The 19,364-nt window shown below is 42.3% G+C and overlaps 2 protein-coding genes across 4 annotated transcripts in view; one reads left to right on the top strand and one right to left on the bottom strand.

Annotated features, from left to right (window-relative positions):
- LOC112564237 (zinc transporter ZIP13-like) overlaps window positions 1-2,467 on the bottom strand; it is a 27,206-nt gene extending 24,739 nt beyond the window's left edge. The window contains exon 1 of the mRNA XM_025238916.1: window positions 2,032-2,467. Coding sequence (XP_025094701.1) covers window positions 2,032-2,209 — 178 coding nt within the window. The 5' untranslated portion in view covers window positions 2,210-2,467. The remainder of the gene's footprint in view (window positions 1-2,031) is intronic.
- Window positions 1-19,364, top strand: part of LOC112564235 (uncharacterized F-box/LRR-repeat protein C02F5.7-like) — a 27,348-nt gene extending 7,984 nt beyond the window's left edge. For 2 of the 3 annotated variants that reach the window (XM_025238915.1, XM_025238914.1), the window contains exons 2-7: window positions 4,160-4,640; window positions 4,979-5,245; window positions 9,526-9,692; window positions 9,990-10,192; window positions 17,356-17,535; window positions 17,937-19,364. In XM_025238915.1, the coding sequence (XP_025094700.1) occupies window positions 4,160-4,640; window positions 4,979-5,245; window positions 9,526-9,692; window positions 9,990-10,192; window positions 17,356-17,535; window positions 17,937-18,108 (1,470 nt within the window). In that variant the 3' untranslated portion in view covers window positions 18,109-19,364. Of the gene's footprint in view, window positions 1-2,700; window positions 2,967-4,159; window positions 4,641-4,978; window positions 5,246-9,525; window positions 9,693-9,989; window positions 10,193-17,355; window positions 17,536-17,936 lie in introns of those variants that run through there. The other variant, XM_025238913.1, reaches the window with a different exon arrangement.

Genomic DNA, 19,364 nt, shown 5'->3' with positions numbered 1-19,364 from the left:
AGGATCAGAATATCTCATATAATATTAGGGAACAAGCCTTTCTCTCTAAATCATTACACGTGGTGGCTGAGCTGTTAGTTGTTTTTTTTTTACCTCCTAGTCTTTCTGTTACGTCCTCTATAATTGTTTTCCTATTGTGAAAAATCACTTAAGTGACAGCATGGTCCCATAAAACTAACCAATCACACATATAGGCATGCAATAAGCATAATGCATGCTAATGTATAAGGGGTTGGAACAAAACTAACCTAACGTTTTAGCTCTTACTAAAGAGAGAGATATACAAAAGAAATATTTAAAAATGAGCTTGACAATTACCAGAAAAATGGTCAGAATGTTCCAAGCAAAATCAACATTTATTCACACTTAATGGCCTAGACTTTTTATGTGGAGATCAGAGCTTACCAGCCATTCAGCCACCCAACCCCTAATGAATAAGTAACACAACTCTTGTTGATACTACTGGTCTGTAGAGCGTGAGAATGGTGATTGTTGTCCCTCCCCTCTTTTCGATATTGAATCCAGGTCCCACTTTGCTCTAGCTACTTTGGTTCATAACTATGGATCCAAATGTTTATTTCCTGCCACTGTGCCGCTGTCTACACAACACACTCTACTTTAACTTAGCCAAATGAAGCTTACTGCTTCTATTTCACTAGCCCCAGACTTTTATTTCCCAACTAGAATTACCCACCATTATAGGCTTAATTCCCAGGCACTTATAACTTTTTCTTTAAGGTACATTCATCTCTGTTTTATTTATTCTCTCCCAGTAGTTATAATGTATGTTACTATATACATTTTATTGGCATATGCACATGAGTGTATATGGGCAAGTATGATTATATCAAGGAAATTGTCAACTTTTATTACTCATTGAGACCTTACATTCAGCAGTCTAGAAGTCAACAATTAAGTGATATGGTATGCTGGCAGCATGTGTGTGTGTTTTATTTTTTAATGTAACACAGACATTTGGTAAAAGGGAAAGAATTTCTGGGACTTTTTTAAAGTTCCATTATATTGCATTGCTTCCCTTTGGTCAATGTTCAGTTCTGCTTCACATGGCTGGAACTTTCCAGGCTCATTAACATATATTAATACTGGAAACTTTGAAAAGATATAGAGATAAAGAATGGGGTGAAATGAATCACTAAAGGTCTAATTAAAGGTTTGTGATAAACTGAATTTGAATATGGATATGGTTCATCCACCCCCACCACCCGATTTTCTCATACAGACATGTAAAAGCATGCACACACACACACATCCCTTCGGGCTGTCTTTTTTTTCAAATTCTCAAAATACATCAGCAATATGCTCCATTTGCATTAATAAATGCTGAAAAGATCTCATTTCCCAACAATGTGTTCAAGGCAACAAAAATCAATATTTCTCATTTCAGAAGCATAATGACACAAATTTTCTGTACCTAAATATGCATCGAAATTGCTGCTGCTCCTTATTGCCTAGCTTAAAACAAGAATATTTTTAAAAAGCATTCACTTTGCCACCTCTCTTTAGGCATGTTTTTCTTAGCAAATGCAAACTTATACTAAAGCAATGCCAAATATTTGCAGTATTTAGTCATGCAACAATAGCAATAAGTGGATCTGAATATGAAGATGGAGATAGTAGCATCTTTTTGCAAAGAAGCTGTAATTCTTGCCAAATCTGCTTACTCTGCACTTGTTTTATGGATAAGATATCACTTTTGATAATATATTATCCCTTGTACATGCAGGTTTTTAATTTTACCTTACCAGGGTTTTTTGTTTTTTGGTTTGTTTATTTTCTTTCAGCTTTCAATTTGGGATGTTAACAGCTCTTTTATTTTTGAAAAAATCTAATTCAAAATGTTAATTTGTTTTGTAATCTTCCAGTGAGAACCAAATGTATAAAAAAAATAATGAAATACATGAAGTGGTTTTTATCTTTACTTTCTCTAACTTAGGGTGTAAGATCTGTTGTTAACAAATGGATGTTAAAGAAAAGCGAACACTCTTGACATGCTGAGTTCTCGCACCTTACCTCCATGTTTTAGAGATGGCCCCGCTTCAAGGGGAATGACAAGAAGTGGAAAAATTCCGCTCAGTCCAACAACAACAGCTCCAAGGATAGAGTATAGCCAGACATCGTATGACGACATAGAGCTTGCCTCTCCACGCGTGTATACAGCTGCATTCTCTGCCACGTTTGGGTTAGGCATATCAGCAGCCGCCACGTCTGCGTTCACCGAACGAGTACCGCTCGCCTCACTTTTCTCACTTTTATAAGGCCGTGCCCCTGATCGACGGATGTCTCCGATGGCCACATGAGTTGCAGCTATACAACAATGAGCAGCTGATGCCGACAGCTTATCATCGGCTATCCAGATAGGGCATTCGTTAGTTCTCTCCTCATCACTATTCTCTCACCATAACAAATCTGACCACAACCTTTCAACTCTGACCCCGTCATCCTCGCAGAGCTAGAATGATGGCAAATGCTTTATTTTCGAGGCTGTACTCTACGCCATTTTTGTACAGAGTAAAATTAGTATACTATACAAATATTTCACTGACATTATTCTCAAACTTATACAAATAGTCCTCACGCCTGCGGAGTGATTATTAATGCCAGCTCTACGTAGTAACTTTTGACCTTTCACTAGTGACCTTAGCTCCGAAGAAAACGCAAGTGGGACGTTTCCATTTTACTGCGGGGATCTAAATTTAGAGCAGTATATCCTGGTGCGATGCCAGTGCTTGACAGGCATCTGCACACTTGCGAGGTTTACTGTGCCTGCCTCTGGGGTATGAAATCTTCAGACATTATGCGTGGATGGTGTAGATTTTTGAGGGACTGAGGCGTTGAGCTTTGATTCGAACATGGACGTCTTTAGGACAACGATTTTCGATGTCGCTCAGGACGCGTCGCAAGTAGCGATTGCACACGAAGCAGACGATCAACGCTATCGACGTCCGGTCTGTTTCCATTTTTGTCGTCTGCCTTTTTTTCTTGCATTTAAACCTCCGCATGTTTTTGTTAGGGTCTGTTATTATTATTTAGGCATTATTATTATTGAGGCATTCCCAGCTGGATTGTGTTTTACATTTTTATTTGCTTTCCTGTTCTGCATTGATTTGATTTCACTGACATGTTTATTAACGTTTATTAATGTTTCATTGAAGTGCGTTAAATTTACATAAACTGTGGTTTTTTAATTAAATGTTTGATTAAATTTGATTAATTTGGTAGTATCAATATCATTTAGCCGGTTAAATATCGTGTTACTTTACGCACCTCACCTTTATAGATATTTAAAATAATGTACTAATCTAGTTGCTCGTCTCTGCACTGTTCGATGGCTGCCGCATATACTGTTTACCATACACCCACGTACGTCTGTTATACGTGACCCAAGAGCGAGAATCGTGTTACTCGATTAATCTGGAAATCTTTTGAGACATTTTGCATCGTTGATATCAGTATGTACTACTAATAATCTAAACTAATTTAACCATTGCACTTCACCACACTTGCCTACCATCAAAATTCTTTATCAACCGTATTACAACTAAAAATATTAAAAAGAACTTGACACAAATTGAGATATTCATATCGAAAATATTTCCACTTTTAAAAGACATCAACTGATACAACGAATGTGTTTTTGTAGCGTGACTGCAGCTATAAAAGAAATGAGACCGGGGGAAGGGGAGAGCTACATGAATACTTTATAAGTCCCCCGATTTTTTTTTCCCCGAACTTATGATCACAGCTCCGTAGTAAGTGGTCCGTAGCTTAGGCAGATCTTAATGTTATGTTTAATGGAACCTGTAGTTAAGCAGCTCTGGTACTAATCTTGAATGCGCTTTTGTCAGTTGACGATTCGTTTTATCTATAATATAGAGGTTTAATCACGAATTTTTAATGACTATACACGTCCGTGGTTTAATATATTGTTGTTAAATACTGAAGGTGATGAAAGCAGTCTCTGAAGGGCTGGCAATTATGCTAAAGTCTAACTAGTCAGTCAAGAGCACTTAGGAGTTTCGCTCACATCAGTTTCGTGCTATTTTATGCGATACTGCTATGTTGTTGTTATTATTATACGTTAAAATGTTTTAATAATAATGAAATAATCTTAATAAATGTAGTTTTCTTTGTTGTGCAGCAAATTACTATAGAAAAACTGCCAGACAAGCTGCTACTGAAAATCTTCTCTTTCCTGAAGCACAGAGAGTTAGGGAAAGTTGCCCAGGTGTGCCGCAAATGGCGCCTGCTGGCTTATGACAGTCGCCTGTGGAACTGTGTGTCGTTGCGCCCAGAGTACTCGGGGCTACACGTGTACAGCCAGGAGGCGCTCGTTGCCCTCATCAACATGCGCTTTGGCGCCACCCTCAAGTACATTGAGTTGCCCAGCGAGCTTATTACTGCACCCGTGCTGCACGAGCTGTCCAACAAATGTCCCTCCCTGCGCTACATGACTCTTGACTTCTCTAACGCCATGCAATTGCACGACTTCAACGACCTCAACACCTTCCCCTGCAACTTGCGCAGCCTGTGCATCTGCCTCAGTGAGGTCATCTTTCTAGAGGGGTTCATGAGGAGAATATACAGCTGCCTGTCGTCTCTGGAAGTTTTGCATCTTATTGGTAAGTTGCCTAATTGATCTTATATCTTACTATCCGTCCCTCCATGCATCATCATTTCATCTGTCTGTCCGTCCGTGTGCCTGTCAGTGTGTACTTCAAGGTTAAAAAAAAACTTTTTTCTCTCTCTAAAGCTATCGTTGTTATATTAGTGTAGTACCTGGCACTAGTTGTGTTCCTTCTTTCTTGCACGCCATATATTGCTTACTGATCGGCTGATTCTATCACTCCCATCTTCTTCACTTTGTTCACATCCATCTCGTTGTTTTCCACCTGTTGTATATAGGAAGTTGATAATCGCAAGCTCGTTCAGTGTTTAAAACGGCTTTCATGTGCTGCAGGAACATTTGAACTTTCGTCTGAATCAGAAGAAGACATATATGAAGTCATCAACATTGGAAAAATCAAGGCCCATACGCCCAATCTGAAAGTGGTTAACCTGTACGGCATTACGTTCTTGGATGACACACACATTGAGATGCTGGCCTCTAACTGCATACACATCGAGTGTCTGGCTCTCAATTTCTGTCTCAGAGTCAAAGGGTCATCTTTCAAGACTCTCATTCAGCGCTGCAAAAAACTGAAAACACTACTCCTTCAACATGCAGGTTGGTCCATATGTGTTTATTTATATTGGCATATCGCATAGACCCACCTCTCTCTCTCTAGTTACGTCATCCGGTCTTCAGATACAATAACTAATGCTTTGATAGTCTGAAACAGCGGAGAACGACAGAGTGCTGGAGGGATGTGTTGAAGATACCAGTAAAACCTAAAGGTTCAGTGCTTTAGTGTGGGAGCAGACACGCCTTCGTGGCTGCTGCTTTCCTGCAGTTTTGTTACCGGAATAGGTTGTCACTTCGTGCCCACTAATAACAAAGAGAGCTGACAGTGGGGATGCAGAAGCTGTGGCTGTAACTGAATTATTGCATTGTACCGATCAAAATGACCATATAACTCATGTAACCAATCAGGGAGGGTGGCGTTCATTTTAGTTGGCGGTATTGTCTTCCTGTTATCGCTTATGGTTTGCAGGCCGTGCCACACTGCACGAGAGTTGCCGAACTGAACATCGAGTTTGCACTATGAGATTCCACTTTGCCTTGCGAGTGGCTTTTTGCAGATCGCTTTTAGCCCACCTGAAGTTTTCATCATCTCCGGGCCTGTGTGCATCGTTTTTTGCCTTCAGTTTAACCCTGAAATTGGCGTTGAATCACGGCTTGTTGGCACAGGATCTGATGTGGCGTGTTGGAATGCACAGCCTCTCATAGAAAATAAAACGCAGGGAATTGTGAAAGAAAGAGGGGGCAACTAATTAACACAGTAAGTTCTGACCAGGTTAAAGACTTATATTAATTATTCGAATGTCTCAAAATACAGCTGTTCCTCAACTATCAGAATGTCTCAAAATACAGCTGTATGTTAATCTTCCTCAAAGAAAAGGCACAACCTACTGAAACTTTGTGTACATCTTGCAAGCGTTGTGACATTTCCAGTGACCGAATGAATACCACCTGAACAGTCCGAGAGGCAACACTACAAACATCCCTGTAACAAATAATCATTCTGCTGCACACAGCAGCTTCTCTCACAGGATGTGTTATGTTCCTTTATCAGCTCTGACAAAAAGTACTTTCTGTTCTATGCTCAGTCAATCATGCCAATTCTGCGTGCTCCTGTCTGCCCCCTTAGCACGTTCGTCGGTCTGTCTGCTAACTGCTGCTTTCTGGTTTTGTTTTGTTTCCTTTCGTTTAGCGTGAAATGTTACATTTTAACTTCACCCAGAACAACAGATGGCCTGGAAATAGATTTATGTGTGCCATTGTCTGCGTGCTTTGTTGAAGATATTTTCCAAACAACAGACACTGGAGCCAGCAGCATGGCTCAACATCCAAATGCAGACGCTTACTGAGTAGAGGTAGGTGTGTCTATCTCAGGTAGATTGGTGGCACCACGGCCAGAAGCCAGCACCTCCTTTATGACTGCAGACAACTGAAGGAGAGTAAGTGGGAGGAATGTGTGTACAGGTGAGAGGAAGGCACAAAGTGGAGAGATTTATGTCAAATGATGGAGGGGAGTCAGAGGTTGACAGATGTGCAAGACTAAATGAAGAGGATAAAGACAAAAGGAGATGAAGATCACAGAGACAGCAGACGGATGGGTAGACAATAGCGATAAATATAGATAAGTTAAATATGAGATACGGAAGAAGATAATGCGAGAGGGTGTATAGAGAAGGAATAGAAAAAAAAAGAGGAAAGAGAGGTTAGACCGTAAGAAGCCGGCAGGAGACCAGTGTTATTTATAGCTCAGCCCACATCGATAGCTAATGATCATCAAGTGCTTTCATCAACCTCCGTGCCACCCAGCGTTCTTGCAGCTCCGTTGCCTCTTATGAGGTAGTCCTGCCTGCTGCTAACAGTGTTGCATGCTCTGCCAGCTCTGGTATATGTGGTTATCCCCGATGAGACGGTGGCTTTAACCGGGGAGCACTGAGCCGTGCTGAGAAAACATTTCCACAAATCGTGTTTTCGGTCAGTAGGCGGCTTGCTTGATCAGCTTATAATGGAACTGTCAAATAGGGGAGCACATCAACTGGAGACACTTGTCGGCTATGTTGCTAGCTGTTGTGTGCAGAGCACGTGAACATGCATTAATTCAAGCTCGGAGAAATGAGCAGACCTCAGCATAAAGGGAGAGCTGATTGGTTATCGATGAGAACCGCTGCCAGCAGCACTGGGTTGTGGCAGTGCGGGGTTAGTGGAAAATGAACGGCTGGCTGTACGTGAACAACGGCGTTTTCTTGAAGATAAGCGCACAGAGTGGAAGGAGAGGCTGACATGCCGCGTGTTCACCGATATTTTCCTCGGCGGACATCGCCAAATACGAGAGAAGGACAATACATGACCCAGTCAGAACAACCAATGCGCACAACTCATGAATGTTTGAGAGTTTTGACACAAATCTCTATACTTTTCTTGAAAAAGTCAAGAGTGTCTTAAGATTTAGTGTTTAAGACTTGACAAGACTCCCGTTTTACATAACCTAACATAAATAAATCTGCTATCAAATTTAAGGGTGTTACACATGAGATGTGCTTTACTGAAATATGACTATCTTTCACTCGGTTATGTTTCCTTCTACATTACTGTTCATGGAATAAATAAAGATCTCTTCATTCACCTATACCGTTCACCAAACTGGGAACTTTAGCAAGGAACATTCAAAGTAATTACAGCATTGAAAGGAATTTGTCTAGCATAGCAAATAGTTAGTCGCATTATTCTTTCAACATAATTAAGTTACTCGTCTTTTCACATGTTATTTGCCTTCGAGTCCTATCACCATCATGGTCACCACGGCTATGTTACTCTTTTTCAATTGCTGTTTAACTAGCAGGTCAGCTTCCAGCTGCTATAATGTAATGCAATCTGTTAATGACCAGATAACTCAATCAGTTCCAGGGCCCATACTGTCAAATTAGATTGTACTTAGATAGCTTAGTCTGACATGACCCCGAAACAGTGTACGGGATACAGACAGTAGGTTGCAGGGGTTCTGACAGAAGGTTCTAATTACTTGTACCCTCGATGTTGCTCAGCATCTCTCGACATCATTTATCCAACGCAGGGACGAAAATAGCGAGGTTATCGACTCGAGCTCAATAGAACCTCGGAGTGTTGGTGTATTCAGCGTCTGAGAGGACATGGTCGATACTTGCTCTTGAAATAGTTCCTTGTACGTTTTTTTTTTTCCTGCATTTGCAGAAGCACTCTATAGCGTGGCTAGATGTAAAATAACTGTTCACTTGTGCGGATTTTAATCACATTTAAGGAGGCTTGCACTAAGGCAGGTAAAAAGTTGCGCTGTTTATGCTGGTATCACGAGCTAAAAATAGCAGCTGGTGTAGTCAGCGAGGGAAGAGAGGCAGACCGCCTGTGCCAGCCAGCCGTGTCTTGGGATACGTAAGATGTACATACACAGGCTAGATGCTGGCAGCAAGGCCGGCCATTTGTGATGTGTTTTGAAGACAAAATGCTTTACAATCCTTTCCTTCTTCGTCATCGGTGCATCTATGTTTAAAGCAATCTGTTTATAGCTTAGCTCGTGCATGAGATTCACAGCATATCAGTGTGCCTTACATGTGTGCATAAGTGTTTGCGAATTCTTCGATGCTCCTAATGTAACTCAATCACAAGTCAATCAGCCTTTTTAAAAAAAATCTCGCAAAACGCTTATTCGGTTATGTCTGCCTGATTTCCCTTGATTTGAAAGGAAATGGGAGGGGAGAAATAGAAATATAATAAAATGAGAACTATTGGAGAGGCTGACAAAAAAAAGGAAGAGGACTGCCCACTTGTTATAGAAATGTACCCATGGGAACTCAGGGAATAAAACTGAATGCAACCGAAATTCATTTATCCACAAGAAATACCTCTGCCTTTATCCACCTTTTCTCGAGAGTTAATAGTTACTGGTGGAAGTAATGCACATCTGCACTAGTACTGTTCATTCGTGCTATGGTGGAAATTGGGGGGAATGGGTGAAGATTTGGTGTTTTACGCCTAACCAGCAGCTAAAAGTATGTCAATGCATAGCAGCTGGTTATGTGAACAGCTCACCTGACACGAGATGTGAACCCAGAATCCCCGATCCTCTGCGCTCTAGCCTCTACATTGACCTGGTCTTTCTTTAAGAATTCGAAAGACCAATAATGGTTGAAATCAGTGTAAAGTATATAGAATATATAGAACTGATCAACAACTCACTTCTCTCTAAAAACATGCATGACTGATGAGGGTGAGGGACTCAAATGCTTTTGTTTTAATCTAAAATATACTGTTAAATGACGATGTCCCTCAATTTTCCTAACTGCTTGCTGTTCTAGGCGTTGAGGACCAGCACATGCAGTCTGTGCCGTGGGAGGCCTCCTGCGTGCACGAGCTTGACCTGACCTCCACCGAGCTGTCCGAGGAGACCCTGGAGAGCGTGCTGCTGCGCATGCCTGGCTTCACCTACCTGGGGCTCGGCTACTGCGAGTTCTTCTCGGACAAGGTGAGGCTCTGCCTAATGTTGCCGAGTGCCACACAGTGCTGCATATATGTTTCGCTTCTTTGTTACTTCATAAAAACTGAAAGGTGGATTGTCAGTTACTTTTCACATAATGGGAAATACCAAGCAGAGAAATGTTAGTTTCAATTAATGTTTCATGCAGTCTGGGAGGAAATTATGGTTATCAGACCTTGTCAGTGACATCGTATGGTCTGGGAATACTGGTCAGTTCACAAGTTATAAAATGCGAGTGTGTGGTGGGTGGCGGAGCAAGACGTTGACGTGCTTGGTGTACTGCAGGTTCTGGAGAAGCTGCTGGAGACGGGCAAGCTAAGCCGCCTGCAGGCTGTGGACATCAGCCACACTCACGCCCTCAGTGAGAACACCATCTACCAGTTTCTGCAGATCCACGGTCCCAACTTGCGGGGCCTCATGCTGGTGGGAAAGTCAAAGCTGACGGAGAATTTCTGGCTCAACGTCATCCCTTTCCTCAAAAATATCAGGTCAGTTAATAGCGCCATCTACTGGTGACATAGAACTGGTCATGTAACGATGACCTACTGCCATGAACTGACGACTTAGTGATGTAGTGAGGACTTAGTGTCATAGATCAGCGACTTCGTCATGGACCGATGACTTAATGTCACATCTTGTCTTTGTGTCTGACCGTGGCGATTTGCAGGCAGCATTAATGTGCTTAATAATAATATATATATAATAACATGCAACACAGGCGCACGTAACTTGCAATTTCTCCGCAACAGTAGTTTTTGCATGCAGTCAAAGAGGACTGGGCCACGTGTATCTAAATATAGTCCTGCATTGTCTCTCGTTCTCTCTCTGTTTAAATATGTATCGGCAAGCTATAATGTTCTGCTGTTTCAAACAATGGATTTATTATATATAATAGTGCAGCTGAGTCATCTCTGACGGTAGGAGCAGCATGACCCAGTGGCTTAAAGACCAACCTGAATGGTTTGCGTTTTTTTGCAGAAATCAGTAGATAAAGGCGATATAAACCTAACCTGTAGATTTCCGCCTCCAAAGCCCATCCGTTAATTAGTTATCCGTTACAAAAGTACGCGATTCGTACCTGCGGTCAACGAGCGCCGCTAAAAGTGTACTACGTCACGTTGGTGTACCATTCACAACATTGTTAGCCGTCAACACCAATCAGAGCGACAGTTCGAGTTAGTCGGACGTTGGAAGTCTGCATTTGTAGTGTTAAAGTAGCAGCTGGGTTTGTTTTTTTTTTTCAGAACCACGAGAAATGCAGACTGTCAGCGTCCAAATAATAAACTGTCGCTCATTCTCTCTCACTCTCTCTCTGATTGGTGTTGACTGCTGGCAATGTAGAGAATGATACTCTAGAGTGACGTAGTACATTGTTGTGGTGCTCGTTGATTGCAGGTGTGGATCATTAACAGATAGGTTTTAGAGAAGAAAAAGCAAACCGTTCCGGTTGGTCTTTAATGTATAACGACTGATCTGTGGCTGACGCGAGTCTACTGTAAAGAAGCAGAAGCCGTCTGCCCTCCAGGCCATGCTGACAATCATCTCCCGCTGCTCGCTTTCATGTCCACATTTACACCTGTGCACTGACAAGGCTGAGTGTCATGGCTCTGGGCCATGTTGATGCTGGTCGATGATTGAAGCATCGCGCGCGCGGCACGAAAGCAGCATAAGCACGGACGTGCATGACTGTGGCAGCTAGTGGCCGGCGTCTTTGACAGGCGATACGTGCCCGTTGTCGCCATGGCAAGTCTCCCAAGATACGCTCCAGATCGACTGTGTCCCGAGTTCCGCCACACAACATTTTGAGTCCATTGAGCTCTGGTCTCTGAGCAGTTGCCAGTGCTGTTGTCATGTGACTTCGACGTTGCCTGGCGAGCGCCTCGGAAAATAACTTGACTCAGTTCCATTTCCTGTTTGATATCCGACCTTTGCCTTGCAACGGGCGCTGGCAGATGTTTTCTCGCCATTAAGGGAATTGAAAAAATTAGTATTTTTCATTCATCGATTTTTCTGAAATATTTGCTCTGTCGAGCAAGCTTGTTGTCATTTAGGGTTTCAGAAAAAAAATTTCGTGACAAGGAAACACATAAAATGTTTCTGTTAACACCACCATGACTTACATGTGCTTACATTACAGAACTCTTAATACATATTACTGTAAATGAGTCGTTTAAAGAGGAAAACACATGAAATGGACCCATTACCCTGCAGCATATAAATATATTCTTGTCCTTTTGCAGACAGTATCACAATTCCAGCAAGCAAACTTTCTGCTGAGCCATCCTTTCACCTCTCTTTTGAAGTTTGTTGAAACAAAAATCAAAGATTATAAAAAAATATTGGAAAGTTAACAGCACTTGGAGAACATAAGTACTAGATGGACAAACGGACGGACTGGCCCCCGGAACATATAGTGTCTTGCGCGTGGAAAGCTTTACCTTTGCTACTTCTAGGTCTCAGTTGTCATTCTAGTGCAGTCACAGTCTCGGGGCGGCAGCTGCTAGAAATAGTCATGGCGATAATCGTTTCGGCAGTTCCTTGTCATGTTTTACTACCAATAAAAAGAGAACAGCAAGTTGCTTAAACTTTATCATACACAAAGCTGCATGGAGTATACAAGTGCATACCAGACGGCTGGTATCAGCCGTGCCATACCTGTATCGAGTTATAGTCTCCCTCGCTTTGTGGTCTGTAAAGGTCAGCTGAGGTGTCAGATTACTCAAGTCTGACGCAGACCACTGGTTGACCTTTGCCTGGGGGCGCTACAGCAAAGAGAGTATTGCTTGCTGTTGGGCATACCTTCTCTTCAAAGGACGTGGCAGATAAGTTTTATTTTTGAACCCCTCACAGTCTTGGTGGTGAGCCGACAACGACGGCTCTTAGTACTACTATGAAATGTTACAATATATACAATTTATATGATAAAGCACTGATTATCTGCACTGATTACTGATTATCTGCATTGATTATCTGCACTGTCACTATGCAGACGGTTTGAAGATTATTGAAACCTGTGACAGTATTAGATGCTTAACAAAGAATCATTTTTTAACTCTGATTTTCTTACTTGTCAAAAACAAGATTGGGGAGGATATTGTAGAAAATAACAGTGGTTAGGTAGTCTCTTGGAAAGTAAGATTAGAATGCAATGCAGACTCCTCACCTCGTGCCATTCACGCCAACTAACAGCGTATGCCAGTACGCACGCGACAGGCACGTGCTGTTGTCCTGGAAACCATAGTTACTACAACACTGCTGAGCTCCTGAATTAATCATGATATGGCAAAATATACAAGACATTATACTTTACAACAACAGGTGCCTTTTTATACCTTCTTACCTGAGATAGTTTTACCTTTACCTGCTTGATTTGGGAGGTGAGTGCTAAGCTACTTTTCCTAAGTTCGTTAATATATTGGAGCTATAGTGACGATATTCGCCAAGTCCGTCTTGTTATCATGGTGAACTTTGTAGCTTTGCTTCTGGATATAATGCCACAAAGGTGGTCGAAAATAGGTGAAAACAAGGGAATAGCAAAAACACACGCAGATTATCTGACAGGGGAAGACACAGCCTCCGACTGGGCCAAGCGCCAGAACCCCAGATATCGAAAACACGTATCATCGAGTGGTACACACTTGAAATACGTATTTATTGTCTCGACTAGTGGTGTGTACATGCAGCACGTATGTCTACCTGTTCGATGTAGAGTTCTTCCTTGTGGATGCAGCTGCCACGAAGCTGAGCTCACGTTGCGCGCTTTTCTCTTGTTTCTCTCATTATGGGCAAAACCAATTTCCTCCCGACATTAACTGCGAAAGTGAGTGTTGTCATGATTAGAATAGTCATGTCTGTGCAAGATACTATTACTGCAACTTGACATGCCGCACGTGCATTCACTAGAGTTAATTGTGCTGAGTATGGTTCATGTGACTGCTGCACATTAGACCAGTGAGTTCGCACCAAGTGTCCAGAGTCCGTAAAATATGAAACTGCTCTGTGGCCATCAAACCGGCGAGTACTGCACAGATTTCTGCGTTTTTCAACAGAAGGCTGGCTTACCTATCGTCTTCCTCTTCCTTTTGTGCCTCTTTTGATCATCTTAACTCTGTTTGTGTGTGTGTTACTTTGTGCCTAGTTGTGCAGTAAACACTCTGAAGCTGGCTTTGATGTGCATATTGTTTACTTGTACCAAACAGACACAGAGTCCCTAGCCGTCCTTTGCGAGAGATGTTCCTAAAGCTGTAAAAAGACTTCATTCACAGGCTGTCTCGCAGTACAGGTAGATATAGCTTGTTAATCATTTGCAGGTGCTTGTGAAACTAGTCTGACTCTATAAGTATGCAACGCAGCAGCAATATATGGAGGTCCGACATAGATACTACCGTATTTTCCTGAAAATAAGACCGATTGGTCGACTGTTAGCTCTTGAAACTGTAAATCGTTTTCTTGCTTTTCTCGTAACAGAGAACTAATACATTGATCAATTTGTTAAACGCTTTACAACTTGTGCAAGGATTTTGTTTGTTTGTTTGTTTGTTTGTTTGTTTGTTTGTTTGTTTGTTTGTTTGTTTGTTTGTTTTTAAAGCTATGATATCTTTCCGCGAAAGATCAGTGGCCTCATACCAAGGAGCTTAACGTTTTTCCCGCTTAGAAGCCAGGTGCTACAGGCACCACAGCGGCACAGGTGTACGCAGAACCAACAAACACACGGACCACTGACGCCGCGCGCGCATAGTGCATCAGCGCTGACAGGCCGCTCGTCTGCTGCTGGAACGTGCAGCAGGAAACCTGCAGTTTCTCTTGTTTTGAACTGGAATGACCTCTGATGAACGCTCTTTCCCAGTCCTGTCTGGGGTCTAATGTATGAAGCGGGAATATCACAGAAATAACCTGTATTGTAGAAAGTTCCAAAATATTTTGTACGAAATAAACGCCCGAATACCGAGATTTTGCGAAAGGAATAAAAGTGATCGGGAAAGTGCTTCGCTTAGCGACATTTCCGCAAAAACAATGGCTTTATGGAGATCGAAAAAAAAAAAAAGTACTACATAGCAAAAAAAAATTTATCGTATGGATGGACCTTGCACATAACAGATCAAATAAAGCAATATATCAACCAGAAGGAATCGGATTGTACCAATCTGTGTTACAGGGGTATACTAACTTGAATATTTTACACAACAAATGCATTTCACAATGCTACGATTTATTGTAGGGCTGTGAACATAATGTCTTTATTTGTCATGATATATACCTTGTAAGCGATTGTTTCATGGACTCCATCATGACCGCTACTTGTCCATCACCAGTCACTGTCACAGCAGGCCGGGCTGTCCATACCCTGCTGTGTAAAGCTCTTGGAGCCTGGAAGGTTTGTTATCTGCCTCTCCAACAGAGACCTGACAAGGCTGTGTATTGATTATAGGGCTTTTATGTTCTTGTACAGTGTTGCGCGCATCAACATCCACGGCATGAAAAGCAAACGGAAATCGAAAAGCATTGCTGTTTAAAAGCTGTTCAGAAAAAAAGCTCTCGTTTAAACTGGTCTTCACACAAAGCCCTCGTGTTAACTGGTTGCTTCCTCCCCTCCCTCCTGCCAGCATAAGCTGGTCAGAAATAAAACTGAATCGATAACAGTATGGCTGATGACTGCGACGATTTGTCTGTTAAAGCCTTCTTAACCCGGAATCAAAAAGTTCTGATGGTTTTCTACATCGTTAAAAACTATTAAAAATGTTTAAAACATGGTTAAAACTACTAAAAGGGAAAGCCGATACCAAAGTAGTTAAAGTACTAGCGTCTGAGGCCGAAGGCGCCTAGCCTGTTTGATTACAGTGTTACAGCGAGTTTAAAGTCGACCAGCTGTTGAAAACCGGAACCTGACTCCAAAGGTAAGGCAACGAGGGAGATGATAAATGAACATTGCCTTGCTGGCCCGAACAAAATTGCGGCTTCTAACATATACTCCCCAAGCTTTCCCAGCCAGTTCGTCGCCACATCCACTAAAATATATTAACACACACCACCACCACCACACACTCTGAAATCTGTTTTGCTTCCCCCACTAAAATACGTTCTACCCCTCTTCCCTAACTCTATTTTACCGACCATTTAACTACCCCAAATTCACACACACACTAAAATGCGTTCTACTCCCCACCCCCTACTACAATATTTTTGCTGTCACGATATTTTTGAAAGCTATGTGAAGTCACCTGTGCTAGAGAGAAGTATGAGATAAAAGTGCTGTCTGTTGCCTGGTGACTCTTAATAAACCTGTTGACCACTGTCCTTTGTCCAGCCCTTCAACCACTGATAAGGCAGATAATATTAGGAAGTGATGAGGGTGACCAGGTGGATACCACTAGCTAGGTATGAGGACGAGATTATTTAACAGGTTTTACAAGAAAGTACAATCGGGTTTGCTTTTAATCCGCTAGGACAACTTCCTCCATGCCTTCCAGCCACTGTTGAAAACACAGGGCAGCAGCGCGTGGGCTGGACGGGAAAGTGTGGAGGGGAGATAACTGTACGTGCCTGGAAAAGACGTTCAGCCTGCCTGGCAGTTGCACACGGCCAGCCTGAGAGTTGCATCATGCTGCCCCACTCCCACCACACACCCCTTCCCGATGTCAGCAGCAGTGCAAAGCTGCCTTGCAGTGTTACGGAGCTTTACGTCAGACCCATGTACCCGATGTACGGCCTTCCATCCCGTGTACAAGCTGCTCACAGCCAGTCTGCCGACTGCAGCACACGCGCACCAACTGTTTTTCATCGCCATTTTAGTTTCTTTTTTATTATGAAACCACCCGATATCAATTTGAGAAAGTATAACTTCTGAGTTCATGTGTCAGTACCTGCACAGTGACCTGCCGGTGATCTCTTGTTTAATTCAGTCACGTGCTATGCTCACATTCGCTGAGGACACGTTGCCCACCTGGCCACCCCTAAAGACAGCTAGTGAGCCCAGCCTTCAGCTTTCTCCTTATTTTTAGCTGCTGCCTTCTGTGAAACCGCCAAAGTCTTTCGCAGACTTGTGAGCAATCTGTAAGAGCCATACTGTATTTTACACCAACTTGCGACAACCGCGGAAAAGGTCTCAAAAAATAAACAACCAAAAGTACATTTATTGCTTAATTATATTTATAACATTACTGGTAGCGATACATTTAATTGACTAGGATTGATTTATTCTGCAAAGTCTTCCGACTGTGATATTATTGTCAACTTTGGATCTTTTTCTTCGTTCTGGTCAAGCTTTTCTGACACGCGAAATGGGGGAAACAGTAAAATACTTGCTCAGTAATGTGATGCGCACTGTTATAAAATAGTAGTACTGGCTTTCTCTCAGCAAAGCCGATTAATGGAAGATCATCTGCTTAGTCATTTAATTGCAAATCTTTCTTTTTCAAAATGCTTCTCGTGTCACTGAGAATGTCCTTGGTCAAACATTCTTAAGCTAGAAGCAATGGGTGTAAGAGTACAACCTCCACCAGTCATTTTGCTGTCGTGGTGTTCTGTGACAATGCTTACGTGAAGACTTGTTACCTAAGAGGAATGACTTGTCAGGAGTTAAAGGACATAGTTTATTCTCAATTCACTGGAGCCCTGTTAGGTTTGTGACAGTATTGAGGGTTTTCTGTGGCAGTATCTGTGTGCTGGGGACGGCCAACGGCTGGTTCTTACGCATGCAGAGCCGAGTACACGTGGACCAGATAGTGGAAGCCTTTGCCCAGCATTGTCCTCGCCTAGAGCGTCTGGAAATCCAGTGGGACCCTGACACCATTCGCTTCTCCGACAAATCCAACAAGTTCATCGACCACATACGGTACGTGCTGCTTAGCCACACAGACTTGCACTCACTGCTTACATGGCAGTGTCTCTAACCTTCAAGTGAAAAACAGGACATCTAAGGACACTCTCGTGAGAGAAACAGGAAAAATAAACAAAGCCTTCGTGAAGGCCATTAATACTATTGTGTATCATCTATATTTCAGCATGGTTTGTGTCAAAACTATGTTATGGCTCATATTTTCTTTTTAGTTAATTCAAAATGTTAAAGTCGTTGCTCCCTTTCCTCTCAGATCTTGTATCTGTTGTTTATGTCCCACCCTCTTCGTTCATCTTCCATATGAATAGGTGTAAGTCAAAATGGGACATTGTTTTGCTGTGTTTGTCGGGAGGAGGAGTCTGCAACTTATTACTGTATGTCTATGGTTTTGTCTGCAGACTTCGCTGTCCACACCTCAAGTCCCTGACCCTGAGTGACGGCGAATACTATGAGCTGGTCAAGTCCAACTTCGAGCGCGCTGACCGCAAAAAGGTAGTGCGCACCACCACCAACTACACCACCAGCATCGTCAGCCTCCTCACCAATTACAACGACCTCCTCTTTAACTGAAGCTCAACCCCAGCGGCGGTGCAGACGTGTGCAGTGTCCTTACTCCCCATACTGGGCCTCGCGGTCCTTCCACCTTGCTGTGATGGTCACACCCTTTGTTTAGTTACATCCGTCCCCAGACGACTCACTGGCTGCTAACCAGCACGGGAGATGCTGCACCATTGTGAGACACTGGCGAAGACCCGGATGTTCCTTCCCGTTTGTTATTTAGCACAGTCAAGAGGGTGGCGTGCTATAGGTGTCCGTGTTATAGGCTGACAGTGACAATTTCCACTTTGTCAGCATTGTGGTAAATCTACCCCTCATTACCCGTCACATTGCTCGACACTGAAGCGTAGACCATAACTCAGTCAAATCCAGAGCGATGATCCTGCTCTGTATAAAGCGACTGTGCTTTCCTACAAGAGCAGCTGTCAAAAGATGGAGAAGTACTAGACAACTGCGTACCTTTTCGTAAAGAATCTTTTAGTCAAAGAAATGAGGTGAAAGTTATCTAGTGCATTAAAGTATCACGATATCTGTAGTCAGCATCAACTCGATTAGGGTCTACAGATATTTTCCCATTGCCTCTGTTTGCTAGATGTGAATCTGTGTTATTTGAGGATTTAAAAAAAAATACATGTGAGGATAATACTGACCTCACTGCTGTAAATTTTACAATAATTTTGATTTTGGTTGCTTCTTCATCCTGGCTGTTCAATATAGTTTGAATCTCATAAAAAAATTACACCTAAAATATCAATTTGTTGTCGGCTTTGCTGCTGAGTTCACTACAGAAAGCTTTGATTACTTTCAATACTGAAACACTAGGAATGGGTGTGCAAACTGCTTAACGAACTTGCAAATAATTGTTTGTGGTCATCTCCAATGCCACTTAATCAAAGCATCATTTTATTCCCAGGTCTCCAGTAAAAAACATTTCAATCGTTAAGCATAATAATTTATTGCATTACATCTGTTGTTGTGTTTTGTCTTGTACGGGAATTGTCAAATGATTGTTTAAAAGCTAAGAGTGTTTAGCTGAAGGTGTTGTACAGTATGTATGTTGACTTGCAAGTATGGTAGTCGCAGAAGTACAAGATGGTGTGTATTTAGCTGGCTAGTCACAGAACCAGACTTAGTCCCTCTTCAATTCATTGAAAGCTGTCCAAGTCGAGAAGCAGTCACCGTCAGACACAAACATTAGAAACCAAATAAAATCGTCGTTATTGTTATACTGGCATGTACAGTGTGAATTAAAACACTCCCACAAAAAA

Source organism: Pomacea canaliculata, linkage group LG5 (genome assembly GCF_003073045.1).
Source record: "Pomacea canaliculata isolate SZHN2017 linkage group LG5, ASM307304v1, whole genome shotgun sequence".
NCBI lineage: Eukaryota > Metazoa > Mollusca > Gastropoda > Architaenioglossa > Ampullariidae > Pomacea > Pomacea canaliculata.
Note: the sequence above shows the minus strand (reverse complement) of the source record. Positions and strands in the feature narration are given on the sequence as shown.